The following is a 16,710-nucleotide window of genomic DNA, read 5'->3' on the forward strand; positions in this document are numbered from 1 at the left end:
GTTTTTCCTTTTCAGGAATTGTGGTTTCTTTGGTTGTTTTATCATTAATTACTGCTGGTGACTTTGCGACTTTATTTGAGACCATCTCCTCCGGTACAACCTTACTGCGAGGTTTGTGGTTATTAACATAGTCATATTCAAGAAAAGTTGCATTTGTCAATACAAATGTTTTATTTTCTTTTGGACTATAGAAAATTCCACCTCTAGTCTCTTTGGAATATCCCACAAACATACACACTTCAGAGCGCGTTTCCAACTTCTCGGTCTTCCTTTTAAGCACGTATGCATGACACCCCCAAATTCTAAAATGGTGCAAACTAAGTTTACAACCATTCCATAATTCTATGGATGTCTTTTGGATAGACTTAGGTGGAACATCATTCAATGTGTATAGAACACATTGAATCGTATAGCCCCTGAATGACAGTGGTAATGATGAGAAACTCATCATTCATCTAACCATATCTAATAACGTTCTATTCCGATTTTCTGAAACACCATTTTACTGTGTTGTTTCAGGTGTAGTGAGTTGGAATTGAATGCCATGCTCATGTTGATGGTTCTTGAATTCACAGTCCAAGTACAATCTTCCTCGATCAAATCGAAGTACTTTTTAGTGATTTACCTAATTGCTTTTTAGCCTCTGCTTTGAATTCTTTGAACTTTCCAAAAGTCTCAGATTTTCTTTGCATTAAGTATAGGTAACCATATCTCGAATAATCTTCAATGAAAGTGACGAAATATTCACAACCTCATCTTGCTTGTACATTAAGTGGATTGCAACATCCATATGTACTAGCTGAAGTGGTTCTGTGGCTCTTGAACCTTTAGCAGAGAAAGGTCTCTTGGTCATTTTGCCTTCTAGACAGGATTTTTTAAACAAGGAGAGATCTAATATATGGTTCTCTTAAAGGACTATCCTTTACAAGCCTATTTATTCCGTCTAGACCAATATGGCCCAATCTCAAGTGCTACAGATATTTTTCACTATCGGAATCAGTTTAATAGATTTAGGATTAGATGTTTTTAAATAATTCAAAATTATAAAAATTTGTCATTCATTATAAGTATGTGAACTTTGTTTATCCCAAAGCATTTGCATAACAAGTAAATAGATAATTTCTTTAAATAATAACTACTTTATTAATAAAAGAAATAAATGTTATGCAAAAATAGAAATAAGTTTCCAAACATTAATAATCAAAATTACTAACAATAAACTAAATTTCTAGACTGTAGTTTTCTTTGTTTAAAGAAATCTAAAATTTCTAAAACAAAATAAAGAAATTTAAATTGTTCAACTAACAATAAAATTACTAAATAAAAACTACTCTCCAACTTCTCCAGCTCCTTACTTCCTACCAAAATCCTCATCAGTCTCTTCCTCATTTTCAGGGTTATGATTCTGCAAAAGGAAAGACAAAAGAAAAATAGATTAGTGGCATATATTTTTGAATCTACTATCCAAAAATTTGAATCTGATATTCATATATAGTATTTGAATCTACTATTCAAAGTTGAAAAAATATATGTGAATCTTATTCACCTTTTTCGTTTGATATAAACGATGACACTCAACAAAAACTTCCTCTATCATTGCTCGCCACATCTCATGTGCTGAGTCATAGTGTATATATTTTTCCTTTGTTTCGTCAGGCATGGTTGAAAGCATGCAATAACGTGCCAACCGATCGGATTTCATCCAATTTGCATATTTTTCTTCTGCTTCATAGCTAGTAGCCAGAGGTGGTTCTGTTGGAGGTTTTTCACAGACAGTTGACATCATCTTCTTATAAGAACAAATAGTCAACATGCCTCGAAACCAGTGTTGCATATTTTCAGGTTCAAAAACCAAGGATTTGAGAAAAGCATCGGTGTGTAATTCACCAATAGACATTTTTGCTGGCAATAAATACAAATAAATATTATTATATTTAGAAAAATAAATATCAAAGTTTCGGAAATTAAATGTGATGCATGAGCACAATTAAAACACATAAAATAAATATTAATTTCCACAATAAAATTTTCTAACAATTAAAGTGTCGCCTTAGGGTCGGTCAAATTAATTTTAGAGAATTTATAAGACATTCTTATCTTTATTGTTTAAAACTTAAAATAACTCTTTATTTTCTCTTTTAAACATTAAAGTACCGCTTAGTTTGGTCAAGTTATGATTATCCACTGTAAAAGCTTAATCATAACTTTGTGAGTGTAACCCATTATTTCGGAGTTCATGACTTCACTTAGGACATGCCACCTTAGGGTCGGTCAAGCCTAACATACATCATTAGTTCCTATCTTTGTAAGAAATACAACCTTGCTATTGATATGTCTAGACATCTTCCTTAGGGGGACGAAAACAAAGTCGTCGCGAGGCACTATTCATATCTCACGGTATTATATTAATAATGGAGACCATGGGTTATGTTTGAGAAATCAACCCTCTCCCACTCACTATTTTGAAATAAATGTTTTTAACCTAATTAATTCCAAATTAATTATAACATCTTTAAACCTTATGAACATAATTAAAATTGGTAAGAAAGCGAGTTTCTAGGTCCATATCCAATTTTAAATTACCAATCATGTTCATCTAAACTTTACTAAAAACACTTTTAAAATAAAGTTGGTTTAAAGAAATTAAGTCATAAAGACATAAAATTTGGTGTGATATTTTACCAAGTTTTCAAAAAAGAAACTAAGTAATTTACATGCAATTGATTTCGCAAAACAATTCATATAAACACATAGGGCAATCCTAATAATCATGTTTCTACTAATGAGATGCATGATTATGACTGTGTGGGTTTTTATGTATGGCATACAATGCATGAACGTGTTATCAATCACATGAAAATAATTATTTAAATAAATAAATAAACAATAAATATTGAACCAGGTGCTTTTGGGTATTTCTAATTTTACAACCACTTTTTAAAATAAAATAAAATCGCATTGATCTCCATTGGGCTTCTTTACTTTACTGCTGGTAGGATATGTGTCGTTGTTGGTCCAGAATAATAATAAGAAAACATTTTTCTAATTATTTTGATTAATTAAAACAAACTTTCAAATAATCATTATTTTTATTTAAAATTAGATTTTTTTAAAAAATGTTTGTTAGGATAACAAAATTATCACATTATTTAAATATCAAAATTATAATAAATATGATATTTAACATTTAAAATTTTAAAAAAAAATAACAGAATAATTTCATAAAATTAAAAAAAATTCTGGACCAGCAGGACGGGGACACGTGGCGTCAAACAGAGCCGTCGAGGCCGAGTTGTACGGAACCGTACGGACGTCCCGGCAGCGGCTCAGAGGTCAGCCTCGGAGGAGCGATTGCTGAATTCTGAATCCCGGGCTCCATTCTGACTTTTGTGTGATCGGAATTACAATTTTATGGTGTCAAAAACCAAATAAAATTGCATAAATCCTATGCCCTTTAATGGCTTACACAATGATCTAATCATAAACAAATCCTAACCCAAAAACACCATACAATTAACGATTCAATATTCCCATACATTCAATCACATTAAGCCATCCATTCATTCATCAAAATAAATAAATGCATAAAAGAAAACCCACACAGATTCAATATATATATATATGTGTGTGAAGATGTCTCTGGTACCATTTGTTGGTTTTTATTGATCAAATCAGAGATTATGCGCAGCGGAACAACAATCAAATTGTTAGTTTAAGTCCATAAGATTTATAGATCTACTTCTTCACATGCATATATATATATTGAATCAAAGACATGAATAGAAAAATTACCTCAGGTCCTTCCTTGCTGCTATCTTTTTGTATGGCTAAATCCTTGAGATCTCACACCAAGATCTTCCAAAATGCTCTCAACACACAAAGAACGAGTGTGGGCTCGCTATACAAACAATAGGAAAAAAAATATTTATCAGATGTTCTCAACACATGAGATCTGATAAAGTTTGGACCTAGGTTTTGTGAAGAATAGTGACTTTTGTTTGTGTCACTGTTCTCTTTCTCTAAGAGAGATTTCTAGATATTTTTCTATCCCTGAAAAATTACATTATGAAAAATTGATATCCTATATTTAATATATCCAATATATTAAAATAAAATTTTAGTGATTTTAAACAATTTGAAAATAACTAATCAGTTATCAGATTTTTGTTTAAATAATAATATTTTAATCAAATTACAATATCTCATTATTTATTTAATATTCAAATAACTAAAATTGTGGAACCTAGAAACTGATCACAATCTCTTATGTGTGTAGCACAGTGACTGTGCACTGTGCTACATGTTTACCACATGCCAGTGATGGCATGTGATTTTTTTCAAATTTTTATTATTATTTAAATACCAAAAATCTGAAAAATTAATTAATTCAAAATTAATTATATTTTTGTTAAATCAAATAATTAATTAATTAATTAATTAAAGATTAATTCAGCGTGCGATTGGTTTTCTTGCTCCTGATGGTGAGGCATAAGAAAATTATTCAGAAGCCTGGATCTAAATCATCTCCGATCGTGAGTAGCGCTGGTAAGGATGTTCTTGATAGAGTGGAGGATGAAGATGTGGTGAGGGGGGACCCCCTAGAGGAGATCTTTGCAGATACGGTGGATGTATTTCAAGAGGTTGGGGAGGTCCATTCTTTGGTAAATTGCGACCAGGTCAAGTCAGGAAATATTTTAGGTTCTAGGTCATGGGCGAAGGAGGCAGAAGAGAAAGATTTTCAGGAATTAGCTAAGGAAAAGTGGTCGAAATTTCATGACTCCTTTGCTGCTCAGGGTGGTGCTCGACTCAATTATGAGAAACCATTGCTCCGTGAAGGTAAATTGATAGCTCAAGCTGATAAGGAGGAGATAGAAGTGGAAGCTTCCTTCTGACAATCTGCTATGGTATGTGTAGTTTTGGGTGCTAATCCTCCTTTAACTGTGTTTGAAGGATTCATTAATTGCATATGGGGTAAATTGGGTATTGAGAGAATTGCTCGTATGAATGGGGGTTATACTCTAGTCAAATTTAGGGATGAAGCTACTAGAGATAAGGTTTTGGAAGCAGGTGTGGTACACTTTGACAGAAAACCTGTTTTGCTGAGGCCTTGGTCGACCGAATTAGATAAGCTGAGGATGGTGAAATCAGTTCCGGTCTGGGTTCATCTGCCAAATTTGGGTCTCCAGTATTGGGGCCTTAAAACTCTGAGTGAACTTGTTAGCACTATAGGTAAGCCTATGATGATGGATAAGGTAACCAAGGACAAGTCAATGGTGAAATTTGCTAGAGTCCTAGTGGATGTTGAAATTTCTGATCGTATCCCTCATTGTATAAATTTTATTAATGAGCATGGTCGATTGATGGAACATGCCATAGAATTTGAATGGTTGCCCACCCGTTGCTCATGTTGTAAGAGTTTAGGTCATGTTGCTTCTAGTTGTAAATATGCTCAGGAGGTTCATTGGAAGCCAAAGCAGAAGGTCACTAAGTCTGATAAAGGGGATCCTGGAGTATCTGCTGATTTGAATGAGCTAGTTCTCGAGGATAGGTCAAGGGATCCTCACCTATTAATAGCTGAAAAGGAGGTTCAGAAGAATGGCAAGAATGATCAGGTGGCTGTTACAGGAGAGTCGAAGGCAGGAAAGACATTAGCAAAGGATACCAGTTGTTCATCGAATGGGCAGGAGATATTATGGTCTACCCCTAAGAAAGTGGGAGGTGTCAAGCAAAATATTGCTGAAAATTTGACAGTGAGGGCTAATAAATTTAGTATTTTGCAGGAGAACAAGGAAGTGGTTTCAAAGCGGAGTTTACAAGAAATTCATAAATCTAATGGAGGGGTGTAACTTGCTTTGTTGGAACATTATGGGTTTAAATAATAGAAATAAGCAAAGATCTCTTTTAGATTTTTGTACTGTTAATAAAATAGGTTTTGGTGGTTTTCTTGAAACTAAGTTGAAAAACAATAAGATTGAGGAGATGATGAAGAATGTCTTCTTGGGTTGGCATTGGTATAGCATTGTCTCTTTTAGTGCTATCATAATTAGTGCCTCATTTTTTCTTAAAAGTTTTCTGTTGGATGCAGGTTTGTCAGCAGTATGAATTCTACAATAACAAAAATGTTGGCAGGCCAATAAAGTTTAATGCACTATTGACTACATATGAAGTAGTTCTGAAAGATAAAGCTGTCCTTTCAAAGATCAAGTGGTGCTATCTGATGGTTGATGAAGCACACAGGTTAAAAAATAGTGAAGCACAGTTGTATACAACACTTTCGGTAGGTTAATCATGGCAATTGAATTTATAACTGCCCATTTTATCTTTCCTTTTCAAGTTTAGTTTGTTACCATTTGCTAGTGCTGTGATTAACAGGAATTTAGCACCAAGAACAAGTTGTTCATTACTGGTACTCCATTACAGAACAGTGTGGAAGAGTTGTGGTAAATAATTTCTCTTTTTCACTAACACAGACATATAAGATTTTGTGTGTTCTGCATTGTTGTTAATTTGCTATACATGCATGTGATTACCCATTTAACAAAACAGTCCAGCTTGTTTGGAGTTTTATGTTTAGATCTGATTATGGTGCCTGGGAAGTGGGAAGTATGGGAATAATTTTTGTTCTTCTCCCTCCACCAATTGTGATTATGAGCACATATACCAAATCTTTTAGCTGTTGGACGGGTTTAAACTATGTGCTTAGTAATTCCTTTAATGTTTAAATTTGCTGAAATATTGAATTATTAAATTTGAATTTCTTATGTTCTATTTGATAATTTTTGGCATCTTTAATTATGTGTGGAGAGGTTGAAGCAGCTACAGTTTCTAGATATGCTAAAATTTTGATGTTGGGCAACTGTTTTGTTAGCTGTTATAGTGGAACCATCATCAATTTCATCTGGTGTCTAGATATCATTTTAATAATATATTTCTAAACTACTCCTGTTTCAAGTACTATTCTTTTTTATTCTTACAATGTTGTTGACTCTTTTGTCTTCTCTTGGCTTTTATTACATTTTAGTTATCATAATCATTCTCTTAATTAGCTTCAAATCCCAGATGTTCTTCTTATTTGAATTCTTCAATAAAATTTTGTTATTATAAACAAGAAAATGCAGAACATAGTTGTACAATTACAGCTTATATTGTGACTTATAATAATCTAGAAAGGAGATTATGGAAATATAGAAAAAGGGAGGTGGATAAATTCTTGAAAACCCTTGCTTTATTGATTATTTGATTTCCTGAAATAAAATAAACAATATATAGATTTATATGTATATATATACATATGGAAAAGGGGTATTTTGCTTATGTACTCTTGTTATGTCAGGTGCTTCACTTGCCTGCTTTATACTTTTGCAATTTTTTAGACCACCATTTTATCGACCTTGTTAGAGCTCCGAGAAACAGCTTAAGAAGTAGATCTTGAGACTGAAAAATATATAGGAAAGCTGAATTATTATCACGATTTTTCTGAATAAATTTTTATTATGTCGATGAGGGAAACTTCGCTTAACTTGTCTTACCTTCCTACTCATGCTTATTGATTTTCCATATTCACCTTTTGTTTTCTTGTAGGGCCCTGCTTCATTTCCTATACCCAGATTTCGAGCCATAGCAAATATGACCTCGAAAGCTGAGTTCGCATTAAATGGTCTCGTGAGGGTTAGGGTATGCTCTACGATTGTAAATCGGAGCCTGCAAAGTATGATACAGACCTCGAATGTACTGACCTCGAAATGAACTCGATCTCGAAAGATAGCTCTGAGAGCCCCTCATCTTCAGGAACAACTTCGGAGCAGGGATCTCGAGCCCGATATGCTATCTCGAAAGCGATGTTAGCTCGGGAAATGTCAGTAGCTCGCACAATGACATGAAACTTTAGATGCTGAAGCCTTGGAGATGCGCTATGATCATTTTGAATATCTACAAGTATTGTAGATATAGGATGTAATCCTCATTTATTGATGTAAATCCCCAAGAATCGTGGGATATTGTTTAGTCAATTGTGCGTTTCCTGATCTTTGGGAAACGTTTCCTTGTATATCTGATTATTGGCATTTAAGGCCATTTATTTTTATTCACAAAAGAGTAACTACCCAAAATATGTGGGATAGTATTCTGCATCCTTCTCTATAAATAGAGAAGTCATGCACCATTGTAAAGGACCGAAATTCTGATCCTTGAGAGAAATCTCTGGAGAATTCATGCGAAAGAATTGTTCAGAGATAATCTTGAGATTAATAACAGAGACTCGTGGACTAGGCAGATTTAACTGCTGAACCACGTAAAAACCGTGTGTCTGATTCGTTTGTTTGTTTTAGCTATTGTCTTTAATTGTTTACGTGCTCTCTTCTTTTATCTGTTGACGAAAAACGGCGTCAACAGTTTGGTGCTTTCATTGAGAGCCTCAAGCATCCATCCCAGAGAGATTCATGGCTGCAAACAATCAGAACACTCCTGAAGAAAATTACCTAAGGCGTCCTGGAAAACAACCGATGGAGAACCCAGACGCTGAAGAAAGGAGTGGGTCCTCTGATTCCCGGGGACCACCTCCACAACCAAGGGATGAGGACATGTATTATAACCCTGAGCGTTATGTCCCTATTGTAGAATTGGAGAATCGGCAGCTGAAACAACTGCTGGCAGACGCCAACAAATGTAACGAGGAGTTGACTAGGATAGCCGCGGAAGCGCGGGTGGCTCAGCCCCCGCTTCCGCGCGAAGACCAAGTCCCTCCTCCAAGGGACGTGCACGTTCCTCCCCGGAGGCCCCGTGGGCGTCCACGAAAAAATGCTACCACAAGGAGGCCAGCGCAACCTCCAGCACCAACAGAGCCATCTGCTCCTTCTAGGCCTCAGAGGAGTACCCGAGCTCGGGTCCCGCCTAATCCACCTGTGGAAGTGCCTGCAGGAACTGAGAACAACCGAGCTCCTGCCGAGGCTCGGACTCAGGTTCCTGGTAGTGCACCGAGCGCAACTGACCCATCTCGGGCAAATTCTGGACCCTCCAGGCCGAGGCAAGGAAGACAACCACCATCACCTATACGGTTTCCTCCGTCTCCCATAAGATATCCTTCACCTCCCCGCAGGAACGCTCAACCTGGTCGAGATTAGGATCAAGGGCATACAGGGGAGAGACAAGGAGACAGGAGACGTTCCAGGGGCGGAAAGGCGCGCCATCCGAGAGAAGTCAGACGTCCCGATCTCGCACTGCAGAGACGAGGCGACATAGAAAGGATCCACCACGAAATGACCGATCGATGAGTTTCACCAGTGATGAGTCCGAAGAAACTAGGTCTGTCAGTAAACACGACCGGGGTCGTAAAAATACTGGAAATCACAAGGGCCATCCCGACCTGCGCAATCATCTGAATCAGAGCAGGGGAAAGGGAGATCAGACAAACCCGGATCTTAGGAATCATCTGAATGGGCGTAGAGATCCCTCACGGAGACGCGAGCCTGGGATCGCGATTAACGACTGTCAATTCCAAACACCGCCTAAGGACCCAGTACAAGAAAGGATCGATCAGCTCGAAAAAGCCTTTAGGCTTTTGAAGAATGAACGAGGGAACGGTCGATATGAGGACTCTGATGAGGAGCTCGAGCCATTTGCTCCCAATATTTCTAACACTCAGTTCCCCCAAGGGTTCCGGATTCCTCACGTCCCAGCGTTTGAAGGAAAAACCGACCCATGCAGCCATCTGAGTACATTCAACACTATCATGAGAGCTAGTAACGTGGGTTACGAGCTCAGATGTATGTTGTTTCCGACATCATTGGCCGGGCCTGCCAAGAGTTGGTTCGAGAAGTACAAGAGACATTCTATAACTTCGTGGGATCAATTGTCTAGAGACTTCAAGAAGCAGTTCCGGGCTATGGTGGGAGTCAGACCCGAAGCATCCACTTTGACTAACGTCCGACAACAACCGGGCGAAACACTAAAGAGCTACCTGACAAGATTTAATCTAGAGGTCGCCCGAGCTCGAGACGTGGATGACAGTGGGCATTTGATGGCCATTCGAGCTGGTGTTTTGCCCGGGAGTGCCCTTTGGGATGACATGCAAGGGAAACCGGTGAGGTCGATAACCGAGTTTAACAGACGGGCGCAGAGATTTGTCAATGTAGAGGAGGCGAGGTCAACACTCAAGGCGACCTCGCAGACCGAAACTACAACGATAAACATTAACTTCGCCTCAACCTCGGTTGACCCAGCAGCTACACAGCCTACCTCGGAGAATCCCTCCAAGAGGAAAAAGAGCGAGGGAAATAATCCCGAGGTTGATGGAGGAAAGAAGAAAAAAGGAGAAAGGTATTTCTCCGTACATAAAGTGCACACCGAGCTCAACGAGTCTCGGGAAAACATATACCTGGCTAATGAAAACCAGGTCCCCTTCAGGCGTCCAGACCCTATGAGGAATCAAAAATCCAAGAGGGATTCCAGCAAATACTGTCGATTTCATAGGGACACCGGCCACACAACTGATGAGTGCCGACAGCTGAAGGACGAGATCGAAGGGTTGATCTCGAGAGGTTATTTCCGGCAGTACGTCAAAAACCAGAATACTGGACAGGCTACTGCTAGCCAGAGAGTAGCCGCGCTTCCGACAGCACAGAATAATAACTCCCGATCTCGGGATGAGGACAGGCCTCCGCCGATAGATGGAGAGGACGTAATAACCATCTCGGGAGGTCCTCATCTCGCAGGTGGGGGCAGAAATGCTCAAAAACGATATGTGAATGAGCTGAAGACAGGGGACGGGTCTCCATATGAACCCGAACCAAGGGCACCAAAAAGCCAAAGGGTTGAGACTCAGCCTATAACCTTCACCGAGGAGGATGCCTCCCACGTCCAGTTCCCTCATCATGATCCACTCGTCATCACCCTACAGCTTGCCAACAAAAGAGTGCGCCGAGTTCTCATAGACAATGGGAGCTCAGTTAACATTCTTTATAAAGCAACCCTAGAAAAAATGGGACTCTCCCTTCGCGACCTGAAGGCCTGCGCAACCACTTTGTACGGCTTTTCTGGAGAAGGAACCGCCTGTATGGGGTCCATTGAACTCCCTGTGACCTTGGGAGACTATCCAGTCTCGGTGACCAAGATGATGGAGTTCGTGGTAGTAGAGTTACCATCTGCCTACAATGTATTGCTCGGGAGACCCGCCCTGGTCGGGCTGGGGGCAGTTTCATCTGTAAGGCATCTAGCCCTTAAGTTCCCAACTCCAAGCGGGGTCGGAACATTGAAAGGAGATCAATTGGCAGGAAGGGAGTGCTACAACATTTCCTTAAGGGGAAAGAAACAAACAAGCGCGCAAGCACTTGTTGTCATACAGAATAAAGATGGGACAGTTTTAGAAATTGATGAGGAGATCGATCCAAGGATTGAAGAGAAGGTTGACCTCCAACCTTTGGAGGAGCTCGAAGAGGTTCAGCTCGATGAATCTGATCCTTCAAAAAAGGTGAAGGTCGGGAAACACCTCCAAGACGAATCAAAATAGCAATTAATTTGCTTTCTGAAGAAAAACCAGGATGTCTTCGCGTGGTCCCACTCTGACATGGTGGGAATAAGCCCTAATGTAGCGAGCCACGCATTGAATATAGACAAAAGCTTTCCCCCGAAGCAGCAAAAGCGAAGGCAGCTGGATGAAGACAGAAAGAAAGCACTAAAGGAGGAGGTGGACAGGCTGAAAGCAAATAATTTTATAAGGGACGCTTTTTACCCTGATTGGGTGGCCAATCCAGTGTTGGTCCCGAAACCCAATGGGACATGGAGGACGTGCATTGACTACTCGGACCTCAACAAGGCCTGCCCGAAAGACTGTTTTCCCCTGCCGAGAATTGATCAGCTCGTGGATGCCACGGCGGGGCATGGTCTAATGTCGTTCATGGATGCCTATTCTGGATATAACCAGATTCCCATGCATGCCCCCGACCAAGAGCATACGAGCTTCATTACAGATAAAGGGCTCTACTGTTACAATGTCATGCCATTCGGACTCAAGAATGCCGGAGCCACGTACCAGCGGCTCGTAAACATGATGTTCTCAGAGCAAATAGGGAACAACATGGAAGTTTATGTTGACGACATGCTTGTAAAGTCTCAACTTAACAAGAACCATGTTGATAACCTCGAAGAGTGCTTTGGCGTGCTCAGAAAGTACAACATGAAGTTGAATCCTCAGAAGTGCACTTTTGGGGTGTCTTCGGGAAAATTTCTGGGTTTCATTGTCAATTCTCGTGGGATCGAGGCTAATCCCGACAAGATAAAGGCCCTCATCGATATGCCTTTGCCTCAAAAGCATAAAGATGTTCAAAGCCTGACTGGCAGGATGGCAGCTCTGAGCAGGTTCATCTCGAAGTCAACAGACCGCGGTCTCCCATTCTTCAACTTATTGAAAGGAAGTAAGAAGTTCGAATGGACAGATGAGTGCGAGCTAGCCTTTCAGGAGCTCAAAAAGCACCTAGCCGAACCGCCCATCCTATCAAAGCCTGAGATGGGAGAAGTACTGTTCCTGTACCTCTCAACTACCGAACACGCGATAAGCGCGGTGCTCGTCCGAGAGGAAGAGAGAATACAGAAACCCGTCTACTATATCAGTAAAAGATTACTGGGGGCAGAGTCAAGGTATCCACTGATGGAGAAGCTCGCCCTCAGTCTGATCCACTCATCTCGAAAGCTCCGCCCTTACTTTCAGGCACATCCTATCCACGTATTAACAGATCAACCACTAAGGCAAGTCTTGTCTAAACCAGAGGCGTCTGGTCGACTCCTAAAGTGGGCTGTTGAACTCGGACAATTCGAGATCACCTACCATCCGAGGACGACCATCAAGGCACAAGCGTTGGCGGATTTCATAGTGGAGTGCACCGGCATCGCTGATGACGAGGTAATAACCACGGCCCACGAGCTGTGGAAACTTTACGTCGACGGGTCGTCAAATGAAAATGGAGCGGGGGCAGGAGTTATTTTGATCACTCCTGCAGGGAGCAAATTTCACTCTGCATTAAGGTTCGGCTTTAAAGCATCTAATAATGAAGCTGAGTACGAGGCTTTACTGGCGGGACTACGAATAGCAAAGGAACTCAAGGCCAAAGCTATACATTGTTACAGCAACTCTCAGCTCGTAGTTAATCAGATCTTGGGAGAGTACCAGGCTCGTGGCACAAAAATGGCAGCTTATCTGGAGAAGGCAAAGTACGCATTGGATTTTTTTGAGTTTTATGCAATCGAACAGGTTCCCCGAGAACAAAACTCAAATGCAGATGAATTAGCTCGGCTCGCCACTTCCACTGAAAATGAGGAGCTGAATGTTGTACCCATAGAACATTTGTCAGCACCCAGCATTACTGAGTCAGACAAGGAAGATGTGTGCATGATCGAGACAGAACCGACCTGGATGAGCCCGATCGTTGAATACCTCGAAAATGGAATTCTTCCAAAAGATCGAAGTCAGGCTCGGAAACTAATGTATCAACTTCCTCGTTACACCATCCTGGATGGAAGGCTATACAGAAGAGGGTATTCCATGCCATTGCTCAGATGCGTGACTCCCCCCGAGGCAAAGAAGATTATTAGAGAAGTTCATGAAGGGTTTTGCGGAGATCATACCGGGGGGCATAGCCTATCCAAGAAAATTATACGCCAAGGATATTTCTGGCCAACCATTAAAACGGATTCTTTCGAGTTCGTGAAAAAATGCGACAAGTGCCAGAGGTTCGCCACGATACCCCGAGCTCCACCTTCCGAACTAACCATGTTGACGTCCCCATGGCCTTTTGCGGTATGGGGTATCGACCTCATAGGCTCACTCCCAACTGGCAAAGGAGGAGTAAAGTATGCTGTGGTCGCGGTTGATTACTTCACAAAATGGACAGAGGCTGAACCACTAGCGACCATAACTTCAAAGAAGATCCTAGATTTCGTGGTAAAGAACATCATATGCCGATATGGAGTGCCAAGAAAGATTGTGTCTGACAACGGAACCCAGTTTGACTGCGACTTATTTACCAACTTTTGCAACAAGAACGGTATAATCAAGAGCTTTTCGTCAGTGGCTCACCCTCAGGCGAACGGTCAGGTCGAAGTCGTTAATAAAACTCTCAAGAGTTCCTTGAAGAAAAAGTTGGAAGAAGCGAAGGGACGATGACCTGAGGAATTACCCCAAGTCCTTTGGGGATATAGAACTACAGCTCGGACATCAACTGGACACACCCCATTTTCTCTAGCATACGGCTGCGAGGCAATGTTGCCCATTGAGATCGAAATTCCAACGATTCGAACTCAGATTTACGACCAAAGTTCCAATCATACTCAGCTCGAAGAAACCCTAGACTTGATTGAAGAAAAAAGGGAGGAGGCTCAGCTGAGAAATGCTGATTACCAGCAACGAACAACAAGATATTTCAATAAAAGGGTTCGAAGTCGAAAGTTCGGAGTAGGAGATCTGGTATTGAGACGCGTATTCTTAGCAACCCGAGATTCAGCAGCAGGAGTACTCGGGCCAAACTGGGAAGGACCATACCAGATAGAATCAGTCATCCGCCCTGGCGTATACAAACTTGCGAGATTAGATGGGAGCCTCATACCACGAGCATGGAATGGCGAACACCTTAGACCATATTATCAATAGTGAAGGAAATGTCGCCCGTAACCATGATTTTCTGTACTTAGTTTGTTTTTGAATTTCAAATAAAGGGTCTACTTTGTTTCACATGTAATTTATTTTTATTTTTGCAATCTCTCTTAATTTAATAACCTATGGTCACACTCATAGGATATTAAGGGGGCATCATTGGTATACATACCTCCAGCTTAAAACAAAAAAAAACAAAAAATTATTTGGATATAACCAAATACGCGAGCTTAGATAGTTCAGACTTAACCGAGCGAGCTTAGATAGTTCGGACTTAACCGAGCGAGCTTAGATAGTTCGGACTTAACCGAGTTATCAAAAACAAAAAAGTATTTGGATATAACCAAATACGCGAGCTTAAATAGTTCGGACTTAACCGAGTTATCAAAAACAAAAAAGTATTTGGATATAACCAAATACGCGAGCTTAGATAGTTCGGACTTAACCGAGCGAGCTTAGATATTTCGGACTTAACCGAGTTATCAAAAACATTAAGTATTTGGAAATAACCAAGTACACGGGCTTAGATAGTTCAGACATTACCGAACTACCAAAAACCAAAAACGTTTGGAGTTAACCAGATGTGCAAGCATAACAGGTTTGGAACAAACCAGCCAAATTATCGATCAATGATAAATGGGAGCCTAAACCCATCACGAAATATGTCGAGATCGAGGCTGGAACATCTTAAAATAGTTTCGAACTCATAACCTCGGAGCTAAGATACTAAGGATGAGGAAAAGTGACTAAAAGATTAACCAAATCATTCATATTACATGCCATATAAGTACTTTTTAGTTCATGGTTAAAGTAATGTACGACCTTGATAAATAACGAGGTTGGAAACGGATAATTCGAATAAACTATGCATCGAATTTCGAGCCTAAATCTAAACTATGTTTGTATGAATTAAATAAACATAACTCATCAATGCAAGAAAAATGCAAAATATTTCGAGCCAAGAAATGTAAAGCATATAAAGAAATTGTGTCAGCCCTGTGGGCACAAATTTAAATAGTTACAAGAATGAGGGGACGCAGCCCCGATAGCTGATCTCTCTGAGATCGGATTTAAGGAAGAAGAGTATCCTTGGCCTTCTCAGCATCAATATCACCAGACCCTCCAGGACGAATAGCATGACTATCCTGCTGGGTCGCCTCTCGAGCAGCTGTACTTTCCAAAAGACGGGCATTCCACCGCTCAACATATGTGGCTTCGAGAGGACCCAGGAAGCTGGTGTCAAGATCGGCATTGTCGGCCCAAAGTTTGTACATGGCCTGGTCGACCGCTTTCTCCCTCTGCTCCTTAGCCTCATCCAGGAGGCGGGTCTTCTCGCTCTCCATGAAATCGAAGGTGGCAGACTTCTCCTCTTCGAGCTTGGCTTTGGCCTTCTCGAGCTCAGCGTTTGACTTTTCAAGCTCCTCGAGACGGGTCTTCAATCTTTCAATTTCAGACTTCGAGTCTTTGAGCTCGTCAATCATCTTCAGCTCGAGATCCTTCGACTTTTGAGCCAGATTTAAGCTCGTCTGCACCTCGTTGGTCAGCTTGTAGTTGAGTTACGCTGAAACAACAAGGGCCTGAAACACAAAGAATGAATCAGAAATATAATCAGAGACATAAATACTCTAAGACATAAAGAGTGTTTGAGAAGGCTACCGCGGCGGAGAGTTCGATACTCTTCTCATAAAGAGTGTTGCAGTCCGAGGCCTTGCGCACGAGGTCCCAGTGGTCGGCACCAAAGCCAGAAAAGCTCTGACCTACCCGAGAAAGGACGTCCGAGCTGAGAAGCGCCCCTTCTACCCCAGCGGTGCCATCAAGTACATATTCCTCAGTATGAGTTCGGGCCGTTGGCAGCTGAACCGTTGAGGTAGAAGGTTTCTTCGGAGGCCGAGCAACTATTAACCGGGTCTCGGTGGGAAGCTGAGAGATGGATGCAGTTGAGCCTGACCCATCGACCTGGGCAGTCGGCTCCTTGGAGGTGTCCGCAGTGATCTGGGCCGTGGGAGTCGTCTCGTGACGTTTAGGTACCTTGGACTGTCGGTCGGGCCTCTTTGGTATCCTCGGGCGTTTGC

At 40.7% G+C, this 16,710-nt stretch overlaps 1 protein-coding gene across 1 annotated transcript; it reads left to right on the forward strand.

Moving 5' to 3' along the window:
* The first annotated feature begins 4,901 nt into the window (after nucleotides 1-4,901).
* Nucleotides 4,902-5,846, forward strand: LOC133814620 (uncharacterized). The gene has a single exon (XM_062247557.1). The coding sequence runs from the start codon at nucleotides 4,902-4,904 to the stop codon at nucleotides 5,844-5,846; it is 945 nt and encodes a 314-aa protein (XP_062103541.1).
* Nucleotides 5,847-16,710: the final 10,864 nt, after the last annotated feature.

This window comes from Humulus lupulus, chromosome 2 (genome assembly GCF_963169125.1).
Source record: "Humulus lupulus chromosome 2, drHumLupu1.1, whole genome shotgun sequence".
Classification (NCBI taxonomy): Eukaryota; Viridiplantae; Streptophyta; class Magnoliopsida; order Rosales; family Cannabaceae; genus Humulus; species Humulus lupulus.

Excerpts from the sequence above, each read along its gene's own strand:
- LOC133814620 (XM_062247557.1), top strand. The coding sequence starts at position 4,902 with ATGGTATGTGTAGTTTTGGGTGCTAATCCTCCTTTAACTGTGTTTGAA.